At 47.0% G+C, this 19,143-nt stretch overlaps 1 protein-coding gene across 1 annotated transcript in view; it reads right to left on the reverse strand.

Moving 5' to 3' along the window:
- Positions 1-7,426: 7,426 nt before the first annotated feature.
- The window catches only part of LOC144798635 (cytochrome P450 2C20-like), a 190,085-nt gene continuing 178,368 nt past the window's right edge, over positions 7,427-19,143 (reverse strand). Inside the window, exon 9 of the mRNA XM_078669601.1 lies at positions 7,427-7,900. Coding sequence (XP_078525727.1) covers positions 7,692-7,900 — 209 coding nt within the window. The 3' untranslated portion in view covers positions 7,427-7,691. The remainder of the gene's footprint in view (positions 7,901-19,143) is intronic.

Consider the following 19,143-nt stretch of genomic DNA (forward strand, 5'->3'; position numbering starts at 1 on the left):
GACTCCCGTTGATCTCTAGAGTTATAGCAGAGGCTAATGTAGATAATACCTTACTTTCTTTTGTGGTAGTGTGATTGAGCACTCATGCTTATCAGGAGGGTAGTGTTAAGCATTCAATCCAGACCAATTGTTTGTATAAAATTTTATTTTGTTGTTTTATTTCTAGAACCAAGATTCAGTAAGTAGAAGGTAAGTTAACCTCTTCATATAATATTACTTTCATCAATACAGTGAATACTGGATTTGTAGGAACGTTCAGGTTACTTTTGTAATGTAGAAAACGATTTGTAAACTGTTAAAAAATGCTTGCGATTACTTTTTGATTACAGTTCTAGTTTGGTATGAAACACACTCTTAACACAGTTTATACAAAACACAGGACCTTTGTAAGCAGGTTAACTCTTGTGCAAGCAACAGTATATTTGTTGTGCAGCATAAGACAGTTCACTAAAAATTTGATTGGAAGGTTCCCCTGGTTCAATTCACAGGGAGGGGAGTAGATACAGAGAAAAATATCGTGGGACCCTGTGGTGTGTAGTTGGTCAATTTGGTCAGACCAAATGTAATGTGTGGATCGCGGGGGGGACCAAATGCAAATCAGATTTTCTATAAAGTACATATAACATTAGTACCAATGGGTGACACAGGAAAAAGGATAAAACTAAAGTGTATATAAAATATATATATTGCAATTTATTAAGGTACCTCCCTATACAGGGTTACACTCTTAATTAAAAACATTAAAAACAATACATTTCATCATCAGAAAACAATGTACATAATCATAAAACAGTCAAAAACAACAGTCGACGCGGCGTTTCGGTGGTTGTTAAATAGTTGCACCTTCTTCAGGACGGTTTGACTAAGGTAACATCAAGTCTTGAGATTGAAGACTTCATAGATGACAAGACTTTTTTTTGAGTATTGTCTTGGTTTGATGAGAATCCTTAAAATGAAGCAAGACCTTATTTGGGTTGTTTTCTTTCTTATATCAGCACAGAGGAGCCACCGGTATTTAATATTGCAGCTGTTATCCAGTATGGCATTATAGACTCCTTTTTTCAATTGGAATCACAGAAAAGAAGAAATTTTCATCTATTCTGTTCACTCTGCGGCGGAAATATCGCAGGATGAATATTTAGGGGGACGGTCTCTCTCTTGCCTTATTAGGACGATACGGCCTCCCTGCTCCTCTGTGTCCGGGTTTCCATGGAAACCCGGACACAGAGGAGCAGGGAGGCCGTATCGTCCTAAAAATCGTCCTAATTGCAATATATATATTTTATATACACTTTAGTTTTATCCTTTTTCCTGTGTCACCCATTGGTACTAATGTTATATGTACTTTATAGAAAATCTGATTTGCATTTGGTCCCCCCCGCGATCCACACATTACATTTGGTCTGACCAAATTGACCAACTACACACCACAGGGTCCCACGATATTTTTCTCTGCATAAGACAGTTCAACACTAATAGGAATTTTCAGAGAAAACCCACCATTCAATCCTATGGGGAAAAACGAAATGTTAGATTTGCAGGTAAGTAAACGGTTTTGGAGTTGGAATTTTGGGGGGCAGAACCAAAGTTCCTCAAGGTTCAGGTTCGCACTCAAGGGACACCACCAGCGGCACTAGGGTGGCTGGGTGCACAGTGCAGGGTGCCAATGGGGCTAGCGAGCATCTCGGGTGGGGACTGCTCATGGGCAGGCCAAGCTCATAGGGTTAAGGTCAGAGCAAAAGGGGGTGGGGGTTCCCAGATTAGCACCAAGTCCACGCCACCAATGGGGCAGGGGCTGCCGGGTGCAGGGTGCTCAGTAGGTGTCGGAAGTCCACTGCATTTCAATGGAGGATGTCGGTCACGAAAAAGGACTGCAGGCTGGAACGAGAACACTGGAAGAAGGGAACCAATGACTGGAGGATGAAGTTGAAGAGTTGCTGGACTTCAAGACACCATTGGTAGGGCACGCCATGACACAGGAGCTGTGGATGCAGGGGTGTCCTTTTGTGTCGGGTTCTTCTCACCAGTCACGGGTCGCAGTTGGGGGGACCCTTCAGGAAGAAGCTGCAGGTGTTGAGGGGCCTCGCTGGGGTGTTGGGCCACTCGGGCCATGGGCGTCGAGTGCAGAGTGGTGAGGACTCGCAGATCTGGAGTCCTGGCTTGAGTTGGTATTGGACACATCCGGTGTCACTGGACATAGGAGTTCATTGTGAAGGCAGGGCAGGTCTCTGTGGTTCTTGGAGGGTGCTAGCTGCAGGACACGCCGGGTCAAGCTCACAGGGGTTCAGAGCAGGAGACAGGCTGGTACGGCTGAGGCCAAAGCAGTTGTCGTCGTCCTCTTCTGCAGCACAGCTCTGCAGTCCTTCTTGTCACATCAAATCTGAAGAGGCAAGATTCTGGGGTACCCAAAAATACTAGATTTAGGGGCGTTTGAGGGGTGTGCACATTGGGACCAATGGGTCCTTTTCCTGGAGTGTCTACACCGCCTAGTATGGGAGAAAATCTAAGCCACTTCCTGATTAGAGGGGTCCCCCCCCATCTACAAGATGGCGGGGACTGAGATGTGAGCTTCACCTCGCCACCCTCACCTGAAGGGTGGAGTAGGCAAAGGTGGGGACACCTCTCTTCCTGGCTAGGTTTTCCTGCCAGTTCTCACACCTAAAATGGGGGTCCGAACCAGTGGGAGCCAGTTTCTGATAGCAACAAAAGGCTGGAGGTAGCTTACAAAGATGGCATGCATTTGAAGCTCCCTTTTCGAGGACTCTTCCCATTCTGGGGAGGGGGCATGACAGCTCTGGCTATGATGTGCTTTGTTCCTGGAGAGTGGGGGCTCTCTGCCGCGGGGTCCAGAAACCTGTCTGGTGGTGGCAGATGGCTGGGAGCCAGTCAGAAACCACATCAGAGTTGGTCATTTGTCAGGGGCATCCCTAAGATGCCCTCTGGGTGCATTTTTAATTAAATCTAACACTGACATCAGTGTGGGTTTAATGTGCTGGGAAGTTTGATACCAAACTTCCCAGGCTTCAGTAAAGACTTCATGGAGCTGTGTGGTTCGTGTTCACAACCTCCCAGCCCATGTATTCAAAATGGCTTTACTGCACTCAAAATGCCTGTGAATGGCACAGTCACTGTATGGGCATATTGCTCGTACAGCTATGCCCTCACCTGGATATGGTGCACCTTGCGTTTAGGGCTGTAAAGCATGCTAGAGCAGTGACTTATCAATGCCACAGGCAGTGTTGGTGGGCATGGCACACAGGGATGTGTGCCATGTTCACTTTGCTTTGGTCTGCAACAAAACACCCAGTCAGCATTGGCAGGATGGAAATGCTAAGGTGGGGGGTCTCTGAGGGTGGCACAATACATGCTGCAGCTCTCAGAGGCCCTCTCTGGTCACAAGGCCTTTGGTACCAGGAGTGCCTTTTAAAAGGGACTTACAGGTGGCCGAGAGGTATGCCAATTGTGGGTACAAAGGTAGTTTTAGGAAAGAACATAGGTGCTGGGGCCTGGTTAGCAGGATTCTAGCACACACTCCGTCAAGTTGGCATCAGGTATCTAGCAAAAAGTTAGGGGTAACCATGCAAAAAGGGGCACTTTCCTACACTTATATTCAGTATGCTTATTTTAATGTTGCAAGAAACGGAAAATTGAGAAAGATGCAAACCTTATTTTCAGGCATTTCCATTTATTATGCAAAATGCAACCATTTGCTTGCACTGCATCACTGATAAAAAGTTAATTTGACAAATTGCAGGTTCCTGGGTGATGAGTTAAGGCACCTAAAATGTTTCTGTAGAGCATGTGGCATTAACACAAAATAATCATTGTTCTTTCCAATAATGCCATTCTCTGCAGCACCCAAAAATCTATTTTTTTCTGGTGTGATAGTCATCCTCTTAATTGTTTATCCCAGCCACGCGTTTCTGCTTTGTATTTACCATACTACATTTGATGGCACCTCTGTTTCATCACTCGCGGCCTTGTAGACCCATCATCTAGTTCCTTCTATGAATGCGACTATCAAATCCTTCCCAAATGAAGTTCCTGGTTTAATACACAGGTTGGTCCTTCAATTTATGGGCACTTGCCAGTTTTCTCTTCTGACCCATTTAGAAGTTTCTCCACCACACTTGGAGACACTCTTCACCCAATTGTAGGGATGAGGTAAGGTGGTGAGTAGATGAGGGAGACACAATGTTGCTTTGTTCCTGCCAAACAAGGAATGTCATAAGCTAGTGGTGGTGAGGAGTCAACGAACTAAATGCCTATAGTGGACAACAGCTATACCATCAATAGCCAAAATATCAAGTTCCCATTCTAACCTAGACGGCGCTGGGACAATCCAGCTGAGGATATCACTGCAACAATCAAGGCCCAGAAAGATGCCTAGAAATCTATAAGGACCAACTAGGAACTTCAAAAAATAAGATGACCCAAAAAATTGAGACAGAAACAAACCCCCATCTCACTAATGAGATTGGCCACGAAGCATCTACGAGCCAAACGTACAAAGGGATTTTGCGGTCAAACCGTCCAATATTTGCAAAAATAAAAGATTTGGGAATACAAAACATCTTTAATATAATGCGCTTAGGCCATTTTGCAAATCCAACAAGGTTGACTCAGAAAAGGGTTTTTACGACCCTTTCAAACTGCAAATAGGAGAGGACATTTAAGAGACGTCTCCCTCCTGTTTCTGAGTCTGTGACCTGAACCCATCACCTTGTGCATCTTCATCCACCTCTGCATTCTCTGTCTCCTTAGCTTCTTTGCTCTCCCACCAAGCTTTTAAAGCCTTCTGTAGCTCATCCTTCTTAGAGCTACTCCTCATGGGACATCCCAAATCCTTGCAATATTGCTTGAGTTGCTCTACTCTGTAGGAATATAAATCCTCAATGCAAAACTCCAATTCTGCCTTCTCACTTGCTGCTTTACCATTTTGAGACATGATGCGTGGATGACTCTGGGATCAGATAAAAAATAGAACCAAAAAATAAAACACAGTATGTGGTTGCATAGTGGTCTGTACTAGTTCAGTGATGTACACCAATCACTGTGGGTCAATTAGAAATACATGTTCAAATTCCACTGCTGCCACCAATGTTAGAACTGGGGGTCTCTAGTTGGCAGAGGTAGGTACCTTTGTACAAATAGGGACCCTTGCTTCTAGTCAGGGTAAGGGGGTACACACTTTAGACCACCCCTGCTCACCCCTTGGTAGCTTGGCAGAAGCAGCCTTTGCTTATCCCAAAGGCAATGTTTAAAGTATTTGTACCAACACTCACAGTAACACAGTGAAAATACCACAAACGGACACCACACCAGTTTAGTAAATAAAATATCTTTAGCTAAACTAAACAAGACCACAACGGCAAAAATCCAACTTACGCAGTAGAATGTCTTCAAAAAGAGTTTTTGAAAAAATAAACTTGTAGATGGTAAATGCAACACTTTTCTCTCAAAGTACCTTAGATGCGTAACGCAGAACAAACAAAACGGTCACAGAGAAGGCGATGAGTCGACTCTTCCTGCGCTCCGGTTGCGATGTGACAAGATGGCGCCTCGATGCACCTCGGTGCAATAAAATGGCGTCTCTTGTGCAATGCGACAACGTGGATGCGAGGCGTGTACGCTCGATGGCCAAACGGCGAAATCGGTGGTTTCTTGAGCCGCGACAGGCCCTGCGACACGCTTCTCCGATGATGCGATGGCGATCAGCGGGAGCGGCGACACGCTTCCTTAGCGATGCGACGGTCCGGCGACACTCTTCTCTGGTGATGCGACGGCGAACAGCGGCAGCAGTGACATGCTTCCTTGGCGATGTGACGGCGGCTGCTGCGGCCGTATCACGCTTCTCCCTTGGTGCGTCGCGCTTCCAGCTCCCAGCAGCAAGGACCTCACACACAGTTACAGGCACCTCGGTGCAGTTCAGAGCTTCCAGCAAGGAAGTCAGGGAAGCTGGGGGGTGAAGTCTTTTTGTGCCTGGGACTTCAGAAACAGGAGGCCAGCTCTTCTCAGGCCCTTGGAGACTTTTCTTCAGATGGAAACAGCACACAGCAAAGTCCTACTTCAAGCAGGGCACACAGCAAAGTCCCTTGATCCTCTCCTCAGCAGAAACAGCAAACTGCAGGCCAGCCCCAGCCCCAGACACACAGCAAGGGCAGTACTTCTCCTCAGTCTCTTCAGCTGTCATCGTTGGCAACAGGTTGCTCTTGATCACAAAGTAGTCTAAAGTTCAGGGGTTTCAGCTCTCATATTTATACCCCAAAAGTATTTGTTCTCTATGTGTGAGGGGTCCTGGACCCAGTCCAAACCAGTTCTGGGTGCACTCTGCCAGTGCACAACTTCTTCCTTTGTCAGTGTGCCAGGGTCATCAGACGCACCACAGGAGGTGGAGCCAGCATTGGGGAAGGCCGGCACAGCCCTATTCAGGCCCAGGTGCTACTCCTCCCACCACTCAAAATGCAGATAGGTCTATTCAGCCTAGACCTGACTCACCAAGACTCCTAAAGCCGCCACCACAGCCCCTGTCACTCTCAAACCAGACGGTAAATCCACAAACAGGCAGAGGGACACAGAAAGGTGACACAAGAAAATAGCCACTTTCTAAACGTGCTATTTTCAAACACAGAATTTAAAAACCATCCTTCCTAAAAGATGTGTTATTAAATTATGAGTTCAGGGATACCAGACTCCAGTTTTCTATCTCACTCCTATGGGAAGGTAAACATGTTACACAGCATTCCCCATATCCTTTCAATTGTGAAAAACAAAATTGGCAGTATTTCACTATCAGGACACATCACCCACACTAGTACATGTCCTACCTTTTACATACACTGCACCCTGCCCTTGGGCCTACCATAGGGGTGTCCTAGGTGTTAGAAAAGGGAAATGTAAGACCTGGCAAGTGGGTACACTGGCCAGAATGACATGGCAGTTAACAAACTGCGTATAGGCACTGCAGTGGCAGACCCGAGACCTTCTTTTCAGGGCTACTTATGTGGGCGGCACAATCAGTGCTGCAAGCCCACAAATAGCATTTGAATTACCAGCCCGGGCACACTTAGTGCACTTTACTAGGGACCTACTGGTAAGACGAATATGCCAATCATGGATAGCCAATCACAATAACAATTTACACAGGGATCACTTGCACTTTGGCACTGATCTGCAGTGGCAAAGTGCCCAAAGCATCTAAACCAGCAAAACCGGAATCCAGAACAGTGTAAAAAATACAGGTGGTAGAGGCAAAAAGTCAGGGGTAACCACCCCAAGGTCTATCAACTCAGGAAAGGGTTTTTACGACCCTTTCAAACTACAAATAGGAGAGGACATTTAAGAGGCATTTCCCTCCTGTTTCTGAGACAGCAACTGTGTTGTTAATTTATTCTAAGATCACATCCTATAAGCAGACTTAGTATTTCTTGTTTGTTTATTATTATCATTTGAATATTTCTTTCATTTTTGCCTTTTTTCATTATATCCAGCGGAGTTCTACATTGTGCCTTGCAGAAACGGCCTTCTTGACCCTAAGAGTGTCTCAGGTACTGATAGGTCTAGAGTTCTGTTGGGAATGATTCCTGTGAAGGACATATGAGGCAGAGCAGGAGAAATTGGCATTAGAAATATATTTACAGTTACATGCGGGAATAAGTGAGATGGCCAGATTCAGGCATCATGTGAAGAGATTAGTGCTGTGCATTTTGCATAAATGACTGTGGCCTTGTCCGATAGCTCAGCTTGTAGGGATGCGGGGCACGCAGTAGACCGGTTGTGTAAGAAAAATCAGGACAGCGCTCATTGTCATTAAGAAAGATGTCCAGATTCTGCAGAAGGCTGGTGAAGAACATGAAGAGTTCCATCCGGGCGAGCTGCTCCCCTGGGCACACCCTTTGACCTACAACAAGAGACAAGGCATGAGAAGAATCACAGATACTAAATTTGCTTGACAGAACCCCAGACACAAGGACACAATGAGAAAAAGGAAACTAGAAATTGCATATTATTTGTTTTATTGCGTTTGCTTATACAGAGTTAGGTAGCTCTGGCTTGTACTCTAATGCTAAACACATGCATAATTTTGAAGAAATTCACAACAACACAGTTGGAAACAAGATTATAAGCACTGCACTGACAGACAAAATGTGGGGGGTGCTGGTGTGGAAACACAGACCTATGAGAGGACTAGAGCGTTTTTGAACAGAGAGACACTCAAGAGGGGGAATTTTGTCAGGTGTTGCTTGATAATATATGCTTTTAACTACTCATAGGTAATCAAGACTAGGGTGAACACAAAGTAATTAGGCAATTTACCCAAATTAATGAAGGATAAGCAGAGGTCCATTTATTTTTAAAGTGCATGTTTTTGGTGATAGTGCATAACATTCATAACATTCAGCATGTTCAGAGTATGTGTGGCTCTAGATTCATATGCCGTGCGTACTCCTGCCATCTAATGTTGGGCTCAGATGTATGTAGTTTTTTTTTTTCCAAGGTGTTCCGTGACTCCTCCCTTCATGGGGAATGCGCAGGGCAATGACTATTGCTCTGACTCCTCCCTTAAAAAAGAACATGTATGTGCAACAACTCCATGTTAAATTGTTGTTGTTCTCCATCAGAGGGCTCAGATTTGTTTTGTCGTGTCAGATTTTGATACCGACGAGTTGGGATAACCAGTTTGCATTTCAATGACCTTCCATTGCAACTTGGTCCCAGACACCTCAGAAGACACAGACATTCGAGGGGGATCCTTCTTTTGATCCTCTCTTCCTTAATCCAACACCGAAGGGGCACTGAGCCAGGAACATGAACCACATTCCTTGTATTCTACCTTCATCCTTGCTTTCACCAACCACCACACCTCCACCACCACGCACATGCACACACCTCCTCTGCCTCCACAAGAGTCACCTGAAGTGTCCCCTATACACCTTCTCAAACCTGTGGAGTCCATAAATTCTCCTTGAAACATAGAACGAGTCCCTGGATCCAGGTCCCACTGACAATCCCTGGGTTTACTATAACATCCATCCCCCGGGCGATCCGAATTTAGACAATCAGTCAAAGCATCCACGCCAGATAACACCATGGCCTACCACAAGGCCATATAAAGTGCTACAGCCTTCCATAAGTTAGACATGCACTTCATCCAGAAGGAAGACAGCTTCCTCGTGGAGATGCCCTCTTAGTCTGTGGGTGCAGTGCAGTGCAGTTTCTGCCCTTGATAAAGGCTATTCTAAAATTTGCCAGTCAAGACAAAGGTGGTAACCCATAGAAATAAGAAAAAGTATAAACCCTCAGCTGGTAACTCTGATTATATCTAAAATAGGGATCCTCTTGACATCTTGGTGGTTCACAGTACTCACAACGAGCCTTTGCCCAGGTTACAGGTGATTCTCTTCCACCCGATAGAGAGCAAAAAGATCTACTTTGTGGGCACGAGAATAACTGCAGAGTGGACTTCTATGCATTGGCGAATACTCACATTTTTTTAACTCCTCTCCTGATAAAGTTTCCAATGGACGGTGATGCAGGCACTTATTAAACATCTACCAGAGTAGTATAGGAAAATGGGAGAAGAAACAGCGCCCACGGCAAGGTCATCTCAAATACAAGTTTTTGCTGTGTTCTTGATGCCACGGGCACAGCCTCTTGAGGCATTAATACCAGAGACGTCCTCAGACGACACGCCTGGCTCATGAATCTCTGGGTTCAAACCCGAGACCCAGCAGCATCTCATCAATCTCTCATATGACAGCGAGCATTTCTTTGGCCCCCAGGTTGACGAGATGCTAGGGAAGATAAAGAAGGACTAATATTTCAAAATCCATGGGTGCCCTGCAAATTCCTTCACTTAAAGTTTCCTTTTGGAAGCAACAGCTCAGGTGCAGAGCCAAAATCACCTCACCCAACTAGCTCTTGTCCTATCAAAGTCGACAGCAGGCTTTCCACCAGCAGGCTGGTACTATTTACTCAATGGGTGTCTATAGAGGCAACATCAAAGGCAAGGGCAGAGGTGGCTCCAGTAAAATAGATTCCACCTCGAAGCAGAGAGTTACCCTACTTCCTCCACCTGATCACACATTTTATGAAAGTACCCCTTTTTGTATGGGGTGCCGCTCGAGTCGTGAGAGGAGGAGGAGAAGCTTTGGGGCAGAGTTGCTGAAGGCGGGATTGCGAAGAACAGCAGCCTTTGCCGGTGGACGCTGGGTGCCTCTTCCCGCCCTCCCACATTGGACCAACAAAACCGCGTCTCGGGGCCCCCGCTCCCTGGGAGCTGCTTGAGTCGTGAGAGGAGGAGGAGAAGCTTTGGGGCAGAGTTGCTGAAGGCGGGACTGCGAGGACCAGCAGCCTTTGCCGGTGGACGCTGGGTGCCTCTTCCCGCCCTCCCACATTGGACCAACAAACCGCGTCTCGGGCCCCCGCTCCCCGGGAGCCGCTCGAGTCGTGAGAGGAGGAGGAGAAGCTTTGGGGCAGAGTTGCTGAAGGTGGGACTGGGAGGACCAGCAGCCTTTGCCGGTGGACGCTGGGTGCCTCTTCCCGCCCCTCCCACTAGCCCTATATATATATATATCTTTCCACACCTGCCGCTACGTGGGCCGCGCGCTGGACGAAGCCCGGGCCAAATGCGGGCCCGTTTGGGCCCGTTTTAGCCCGTTCTAGACCGGGAGAGACCGGACCGGGCCATCCCTCTTTCGTCTGCTGTAGAACACACACCCATCGCACGGATTCGCTGTAAGTACCCCTGAGGGCGAAGATTTCTACTAGTAGTATGGCTGCACATGAAAGTAGGAACAAGACTTTGGCTGCCAGTGGTCACTTAACAGGAACATTGGATAACGTTATAACTAGAACTAACTCTGTTATTGGCCAAGGGATAATTTTAATGGAGCGCCGGGTTTCGCAAGATCTCACCATGGCCAAACGATCCTCTATGTGCCATTTTGCAAATGCTCGTAAACCTGAGCACGATAGACGAGCCAATCCAATTGTTGTCCCAGTGACCCTATATACCCCACCCATTTCTCAGGAGCAAGAGCATATTTCTCCAGCTGCCCGCTTACTAACACCGGAGGCCATAGTGACCATTGTTGCTCCAATCCCGGTTAGTTCTCCTGAAAGATCCACTACCCGACAGCTGCGGGAGAGACGCGAGGGCGCAATACCCAAGAGAAAGCAGGCCGCCGCGGCTGCTGCTGGTGGCAGGAAGTCTAAACTTGCTAAAGGTTCGGATGACCGTGACATAACATCGAAAAACAAGGGGTCTAATACTCTGAATGATATGTCTAGCTATGTGCCACCGCCACCGACTGTAATGAGCCCAGGACCTACTCCCGTAGGTGTGGCTAAGACCACCAGCGGAACAATGGTGTCAGAGGATCCCTTGCTTTTAAAATTTGGGTGCTCTATTGAGATCCTCACTTGGACCACTGGAAGAGAGACTCCGGCGCATTGAGCAGCAGCTCTCCCAGCTCGAACAAGTTACACGGGGTATTGCGGACAATACAAAGTTAAATGATTCGCATCTGGGTAATGTTCAATTGAATACTGCACTCGATGGGACTGTAACACACAATTCCCTCCCTCCTGTTGTGCCATCTATTTCAGATATTTCCAATGTACCAATCCCAAAACCTGCTGTGGCCTTGCCCGTATTTACTAATACCTCTAGAAGGAGTACTATAGCAAACACTGCAAAATTAAAAGAGAGTGTTCGGAATCTATCTGTTGTGGTATCTCAGGGGGTTTCTAGAATTGATCTACCGCCTGAAACGAGCCCATATCTGGTAGTATTGACAGGGGTTCCCGAAATAAGCAATCCCAGCCAGGAATCGTTTATGTCCTTAAAACATAAAGTGACCCACTGGCTCAATAATAACAGACCACTACCCTCTCATATTACCAGTGAAATATTGATGGTACGTAGGCTCTCCTGGGTGGGCCATAGCCCTAAAACTATTACAGGTGATTGTGTGTTGGTAAATTGTAAGGAACCCCCACACTGTGGAGCATATTTGCAACTGGAGCCACAACAGTACTGGGACAACTATCGAATCCCACCCATTATCACATTTTTATCCTTCAATCAGATTGTGGAGATGATTGGTCCCTGGAAACGCACGGTGGAGGGGGTAGGGTGGAGAGGGGTTGGCATAGGCGACCAACTGCACAGAGCCATATATTTACCCAAAATAGGTTTAGCAGTTTGGAAATGGTAGATTGACTACAGCACACCAAGGTGGAAACATCAGGCATCACTCAAATTAGGAGTGATGTCAATTTTGATGGAGCTGTGGAGTCATCTAGTACCCAACCCTTTAGTGATGCTCCAGATCTTCACCCTTCCATCCAGGGGACTAACACGGTAATTGGCGACGATGGACTGGGGACTATAGTGCTGCCTTATACATCGGAGTCCCCCCATGCAGCCGCTAGTGAAGGAGCACCACTGGGGTGTGATACTATCGCCACTAATGTTACCAAATTGAATTGTATGACGCTATTGTCATGGAATGTGGCAGGTCTAACGCATAAACTAAATTGCCCGGAGTGGGGGGTCCCTGGTGGATAAGAACGACATTTGTCTCTTCCAAGAGACTTGGGCCAGGGACGAACAATTTAGAGTGGGATTTGCCTCATTCCATGTATTGGCTAGGTGGGGAGGGAAGGGACGACCGTCAGGGGGCCTTACCATCTGGGTTGGTCCGCATCTGGGCTGCATGGCTGAGAACTTAGTCACATATTCTGATGACGTTCAGTGTATAGTTCTGAAATGGCCAAATTCTTTTAAACTAGCCATCGTGAATGTGTACTCACGTCCGGTAAACTTGGCCTCTGAATCTGCCACCATTGATGAGCTATCGCATTTCTTGAGTACTCTGTCCAGTGATTTCCATCTTTTGGTGGCTGGGGATTTGAACTGCCATTATGAGCCCTTTTGGGGATGAGTGAAGGTGCCCTCATGGGAGAGGATGACTACTGGGCTATTCCACCATGTCAATCCCCACGTCCCAAGTCATGGTCTCTTTTAGCGATCCAGATTCCGGCCCTTACTTTAAACAATTCTATAAGGGCCTGTAACAGGCGTACACCGTCCGATACTCCATCGATGTGTACCTTCAAAAAGAGGGGTCAAGAATCTCGTCTTGACTACATCATGGTTGAAACACAGATGTGGTCTAAGGTTATTGACCTCAGGGTAATCTCTAGGGCCGACAGTGATCATAATGCATTACGCCTGGAGATGGTTTTTCCAAGGCCAATGGAAATTCCAACTCCAGATATGGCAGACCAAGGTGATGGGATGACACTCACAAACAATAGACGCAGGGTCAAGTGGGGGAAAATAGTGGAATCCCCAGATGAATTAGCTAAATTATACAATACAATCCTCCCTTTGCTTTTGGAGGTTGATGTTCTAAACACCCAACCCCCATTTACTGATTATAATGAAAAATTATGGTCCCTACACTCGGACTTGGTCTCTAGCCTAGCTGAGGTTTTTAATCCCCAGGCCCCCAAGAGGAGGAAAAGGGCACCAGTTTCTTCCTGGTACAACTCAGCCTGTAGAAAGGCTAAGTCGGAGTTGGTTAAGGCTGTCAAGACTGGGAGTAACAAACCTAAAATCCGTGAACTGAGATTGTACTACAAAGAGGTAATGGGTCACGCAAAGAAGGACTGGGATTTGGAAAGGTGGTCCAACCTAACCTCTGCTTTGGACTTGAGGGATGCACGCAGATTTTGGTCGATAGTCACCACAGGTTCTGGAGAACCAAAATCTGCCATAGAACCCAATATTGATGCATTGGTGTGGGAAGCCCATTTTAAAGCTTTATACTCAGTTGAATTAGGTATGGAAAGTATGTCGGTACCCGCAGTTTTAAATGACCAGCATGAGGAGCTAGAGTTCACCATGGAGGAGGGGTTTCACGCGATAGGGAAACTTGCAGTGGGAAAGGCCCCGGGTCTTGACAAACTCCCGGGAGACCTTTTTAGGCACCAACCCAGGATTTGGGGCCCTTACCTGCACATTGTCTTTAATGCAATTCTGAGAGGTATGGAGATACCCTGTACTTGGCTGGAAGCAGAGATAGTCCCGATTTATAAGAAGGGTTCACCTCTGGTCCCGGTAAACTACAGGCCCATCAGCCTCATTGACGTTCCACAAAAAATCTTCGCACGGCTCGTCCTGGACCGCCTGTTGGCATGGATGGAGGAACACGAAGTCCTTAGCCCATTTCAGGCCGGGTTCAGGAGGAACACTTCCACCATGGACCAGATCTTTCGCCTAATACTACTGTATTGGAAAACGGCAAAGATTGAGGGTGGCAGCCTCTACATGGTGTTTGTGGACCTCCGGTCACGGGAGAAACTGTGGTTGGTTCTTCAGGAATTGGGTGTTCCGCCCCAAATCTTGAACGTGTTGATGAGGCTACACGAGGAGAACTATGCGCAGGTAAGATGTGGGAGGAATGGGGCACTGTCATCTAGGTTTCCAGTTGGCAGGGGGGTGAGGCAGGACTGTGTTCTGGCACCGACCCGGTTTTACCTCTACGTAAATGGCGTAATCTCACATCTGGATGATGTACCCAACAATGACGCGCCAAGGTTGGCAGGCAGGAGGGTGCCGTGATTATGTTCGCTGATGACACCCTCCTGCTTTCCAAGTCCCCTATGGGGATTCAATGAATATTGGATGGCTTTGGGGATTCTTGTCGATGCCGTGGTCTTGAGATAAATGCTGACAAAACAAAATGTATGATATTTAATCCTCCGGCGACCACCCGCCCGAATCCGATCCTGGGTACTGTGAGACTGGAAAGGGTTATGACTTTCCAGTATCTTGGGGTTACACTGCATGAAAATTTGTCTTGGGGACCCCAACAAGTAAGATCGCAAATGAAACTGTCCCAGCTGGCGGGCGGTATTCGCAAAGTTTCCAATACATCGACATTTAAGCCAGTGAGCCCCGCACAGGAGATTTACAAGACTCAAGCGAGGGCCGCAGCTCTCTATGGTGGGGAGCTGTGGGGGCATTCCTGCAGGCCTGCAATCCCCAAAACAGAAACAAAATGTATTAGACAGCTACTGACACTCCCTCAAAGCACCCTGCTCTTCCCCCTAAGGCTAGATTTGGGACTGAGACCCATAGAAGATGAGCTAGCACTAAAACCCCATAGGTTTTGGTGCAGGCTCTGGACAACGCCAGATCTGCTGAATTATAGGCAAGAGCTCAAGCAAATACTAAGCTATAACAGCGTAGAAAAAATTCCCTGGCTTGTGTTCATAAAACATGAATTTTTAAGATTAGGATTACCTGCCATGTGGAATGATTCGTAAAGGGGCTGTCGCGAGGTTTCGCGTAAGTCCCTTACCAGGATTTTCATGGACAAAAAACTGAACTCCGTTTTGTATGCCTCCCATGCTGGCACCCTGACCAATTCCTTTTTAGCATTCAAAAATTCGTATTCTTTTGAGGATTTTATGGACGTTGTTTTTCCGATTTTAGCTAGGAATCTTTTTATACAATGGAGATACTGCACTTTACCCCTAAGAGCTTTTACAAGCAAATGGTCAGCCTCTACTTACAAGTCTTGTCCAGGATGTAGCTGTGACGTAGAGGACGAACTTCATGTGCTCTTCTTCTGTCCAGCTTATAGCAAATCCAGGAAGTATTGGCTAGTACCTCTATGTAAAAATGTGGGTTTCACACACTGTACACTTGCCTTTAGAATTCTAAAAACTGACACTTCTAGACACATCGTATTTGCACTTTCTAAGTACTTGTTAGCCATGTGGTCTAAGCGACGACAATTAACTGATATTGAATGTTAAGTGTAGGAGGGTGGATACCTGACTATGGTTACCCCAGATTTTTTTGCCTAGTGTTTAGCTGGTTTTCGACTTAGTTGGCCTGGGATCCTGCTAATCAGGGTCCCAGGCTATCTGCTCTCTCTTTAAATGGACTCCATGTACCCTAGGTACATCACCAATTTGGTACTGGACATCTTGTCAGACCATGTACAGTGCACTATAGGTGCCCAGGGCATAGGTGCATCCAAGGCCTACCATGGGCTGCAGCATATCTTTTGCCACCCCTGGCTGGTACTTAAATCGACACAACTGGCTGATCCCTCAGCTGGGGCAAGGTGGTGTAATCACACCTTGCTTGCATATAGTATACCTATATCTAAACCTATATCTGGACACATATATACCTATCAGTCACTCCTATGGCAGGCCTTAACAATCCTGGAGGCAGAGTGCTTGGTTTTATGTGAGATGGTGCACTAGCATGAGCTGAGCCTGTCTGCAGCTTTCGGAACCATTTCCTTATAGCTGTTCTAGTGATACTGCCATACCATATACTCTTAAGTGCATTATAATCCTCGTGGTTATTGCTAACTTTGGTTTGGCTTTATCAAAACATGTCGTGTTTGGTGTCATACACTTTGGAATACTACCCCCTCGCCAGTTCTGGCGACGGGAGTAGCATTCCACTCTTCTAGAGGGAGAAGACATGTTACTTTACTGAAAACGCGGTTAATCCTAACCAGAGCCCCAGCATCACAAAATTGATGCTGCTGCCACAGACACGAGTCTGGCCTCCTGCTGCTGACCGAAACTTTGGTAGAGGACGCTTGGACAAAGGGTTTCCTGTCACAGGGAGGTGTCACACCACCCCAGACAGGAGATAGTGGATTGTAGCAGGGAGGGTTGAAAGAAACTAGACACTGCCTGGGGCGCACAAGGTGTCCCCAAGCAAATGCCAGCCAAACCGGTTCTGGGGCTGCCAGCCCCAGTCTTGGCGCGAAGCTGGACAAAGGGAAAGGGGTGTAACCACCCCCTTCCTGGGTCCCACCCATAGGAGGGACCTAGCAGGTAATCCAGCCCCTTGATTTGGAAAAAAGCTAGGAGCTGTGCAGATGCACATCAGATTATCCTGACTGAAACTTATGAAACGAAACTCTGGACCATTCGACATCCCACTCGACGTGGAAGACTGAAGAATCTCCCTTGTGGTCAAGGAGTGACCACCCTGTGCAAACAGGCACCATCCAGCACCTCGACGTTTGCTTTGTTGCAGTTCCTGCCAGAACTCGAGCGACAGAGATCGACAAGACCCAGCGTGCCTGCCTTCTAACAGCCCGATCCACAGTCTATGCAGAGCTGAGACCCGTGGAGGCGACCTGAAGCGTGGGAGCGGCCATCTTGGATAAACAACGAAGCGCTGACCGTGCAGCACCCGAGGCTCCCTCAAAGCTGTGCATTGGAGGTTGAGAAGCTCCAGCCCGAGCAGCTTTTGCACCGAAGCTCACCCCGCCACACTCACCGAGTACTGCGTGGGGCCCTTTTGCATTTTCCTGCTTGACGCGTTGGTGCGGTCGCTTGCCCGTTGGCTAATGGCCCCAGAACCAACGAACCTAAGAATTTACACAGCTGGTCTGGTTGCTCCAGACTGGCCCTCGCTCCCCTGAAAAGGAGCACCCGCTCTGACCTTGCTGGTCCGAGTAAGAAGCGATCTTCGAATTCTGTGTGGGTTGCCTTTGCCAAGGTTTGTTGACTCCGATCCGGAAGCCGACACCGCCGACAGCGAGAGCCTTCGTGGGACAGCTCGTGATCCACTCCAGGACATCCTCAGTGCCCCAGAGTCCACGTGGCAGCGGAGACAAGCTTCACGACATCAACCTGATTGCGCCCAACATCGCCTGGTTCCTTCCTGGTTCCTTCCTGGTCACTGGCTAGTGACCCAGACTCTGTCCCCTTTGCTTTCAGGTACCCAACATCTTCGATCCACCCTTGGATCACACCGGACACTTCTCTTCTGGACGCCTGCAGCATCTTCATCTCCAGGCACCATAGAACTGCGTGACGAAACCCGACACATCTTTGCACCTGCTTCCTGTGGGTGAGGTAACTGTTGAACGCCGGTGCTCCTGTAGTGGTTTACACCTCTAGTGTCTAAGTCTAAAGTTTTGTCCTTCTAGTCCAGTCGGAAGACTCTTAAAACTGTAACTCAATAACTTTTATGCACCATTGACTTTGCATTGGTGCATGCGTGTGCTTTAGGCACTGCACCCGAATCCCGCGGGCTACTCCCGTCCTAACTGCTGTTAGTCCAGTGTAGTCCCAGCGATTCCCAAGGCCCCAAGCCTTACCACTGATCAATTAGTGATTGTTATACCACTTTTTTGATATATGGTTTGAGTGCCCACCGGCCTCATCCATAAACGTGCAACTTTCATATGTTATATTGTGCTTTTGTTTAAACGCTTGTGCTTCATTGCTCATAAAGAGTAGTGGGGATTATTCTGAGAATAAATATATATATTTTTATAATATATAACTTGTGTGGTGTCCTTTCATTTGATATTACAGGATTGCATATGGTAAAACAGCTGGCTTCACATGCCCTCTTGAGTTAAGCCTTTAAGGCTGCTTAGTCCATGCTACCCCTAGGATAGCTTGTCTATAAGGTTGACTTACAACCACCACCATAAGGGATTGTTTGGACTGATACAAGGTGCCCACAGAACTGTGGACATCATATACCAGGCCAACTTCTCACATTAAGGCCTAAATATTTTTAACCTTATTGTACTGTACATACATGTACTATACGCTGCAGGAATTTTATGATCTATTGTGTTTATTTAAATGAACTCTATATATAATCTCCTTTTTATCATGTTTTATTTATGTACTCTTTTATGGCAAGAACAGCCGAAATAAAGAATTTTTGATTGATTGATTATATCTAAAACAGGGATCCCCTTGACATCTTGGTGGTTCACAGTACTCACAACGAGCCTTCGCCCAGGTTACAGTTGATTCTCTTCCACCCGATAACGAGAGCAAAAAGATCTGCTTTGTGGGCATGAGAATAACTGCAGAATGGACTTCCATGCATTGGCATATACTCACAGTTTTGTAACTTCTCTCCTGATAAAGTTTCCAATTGACGGTGATGCAGGAACTTATTTAACATCTACCAGAGGAGTATAGAAAAATGGGAGAAGAAACAGTGCCCACGGCAAGGTCATCTCAAATACAAATTTTTGCTGTGTTCTTGATGCCACGGGCACAGCCTCTTGAGGCATTAATACCAGAGACGTCCTCAGGCGACACGCCTGGCTCATG

Source organism: Lissotriton helveticus, chromosome 12 (assembly GCF_964261635.1).
Source record: "Lissotriton helveticus chromosome 12, aLisHel1.1, whole genome shotgun sequence".
Classification (NCBI taxonomy): Eukaryota; Metazoa; Chordata; class Amphibia; order Caudata; family Salamandridae; genus Lissotriton; species Lissotriton helveticus.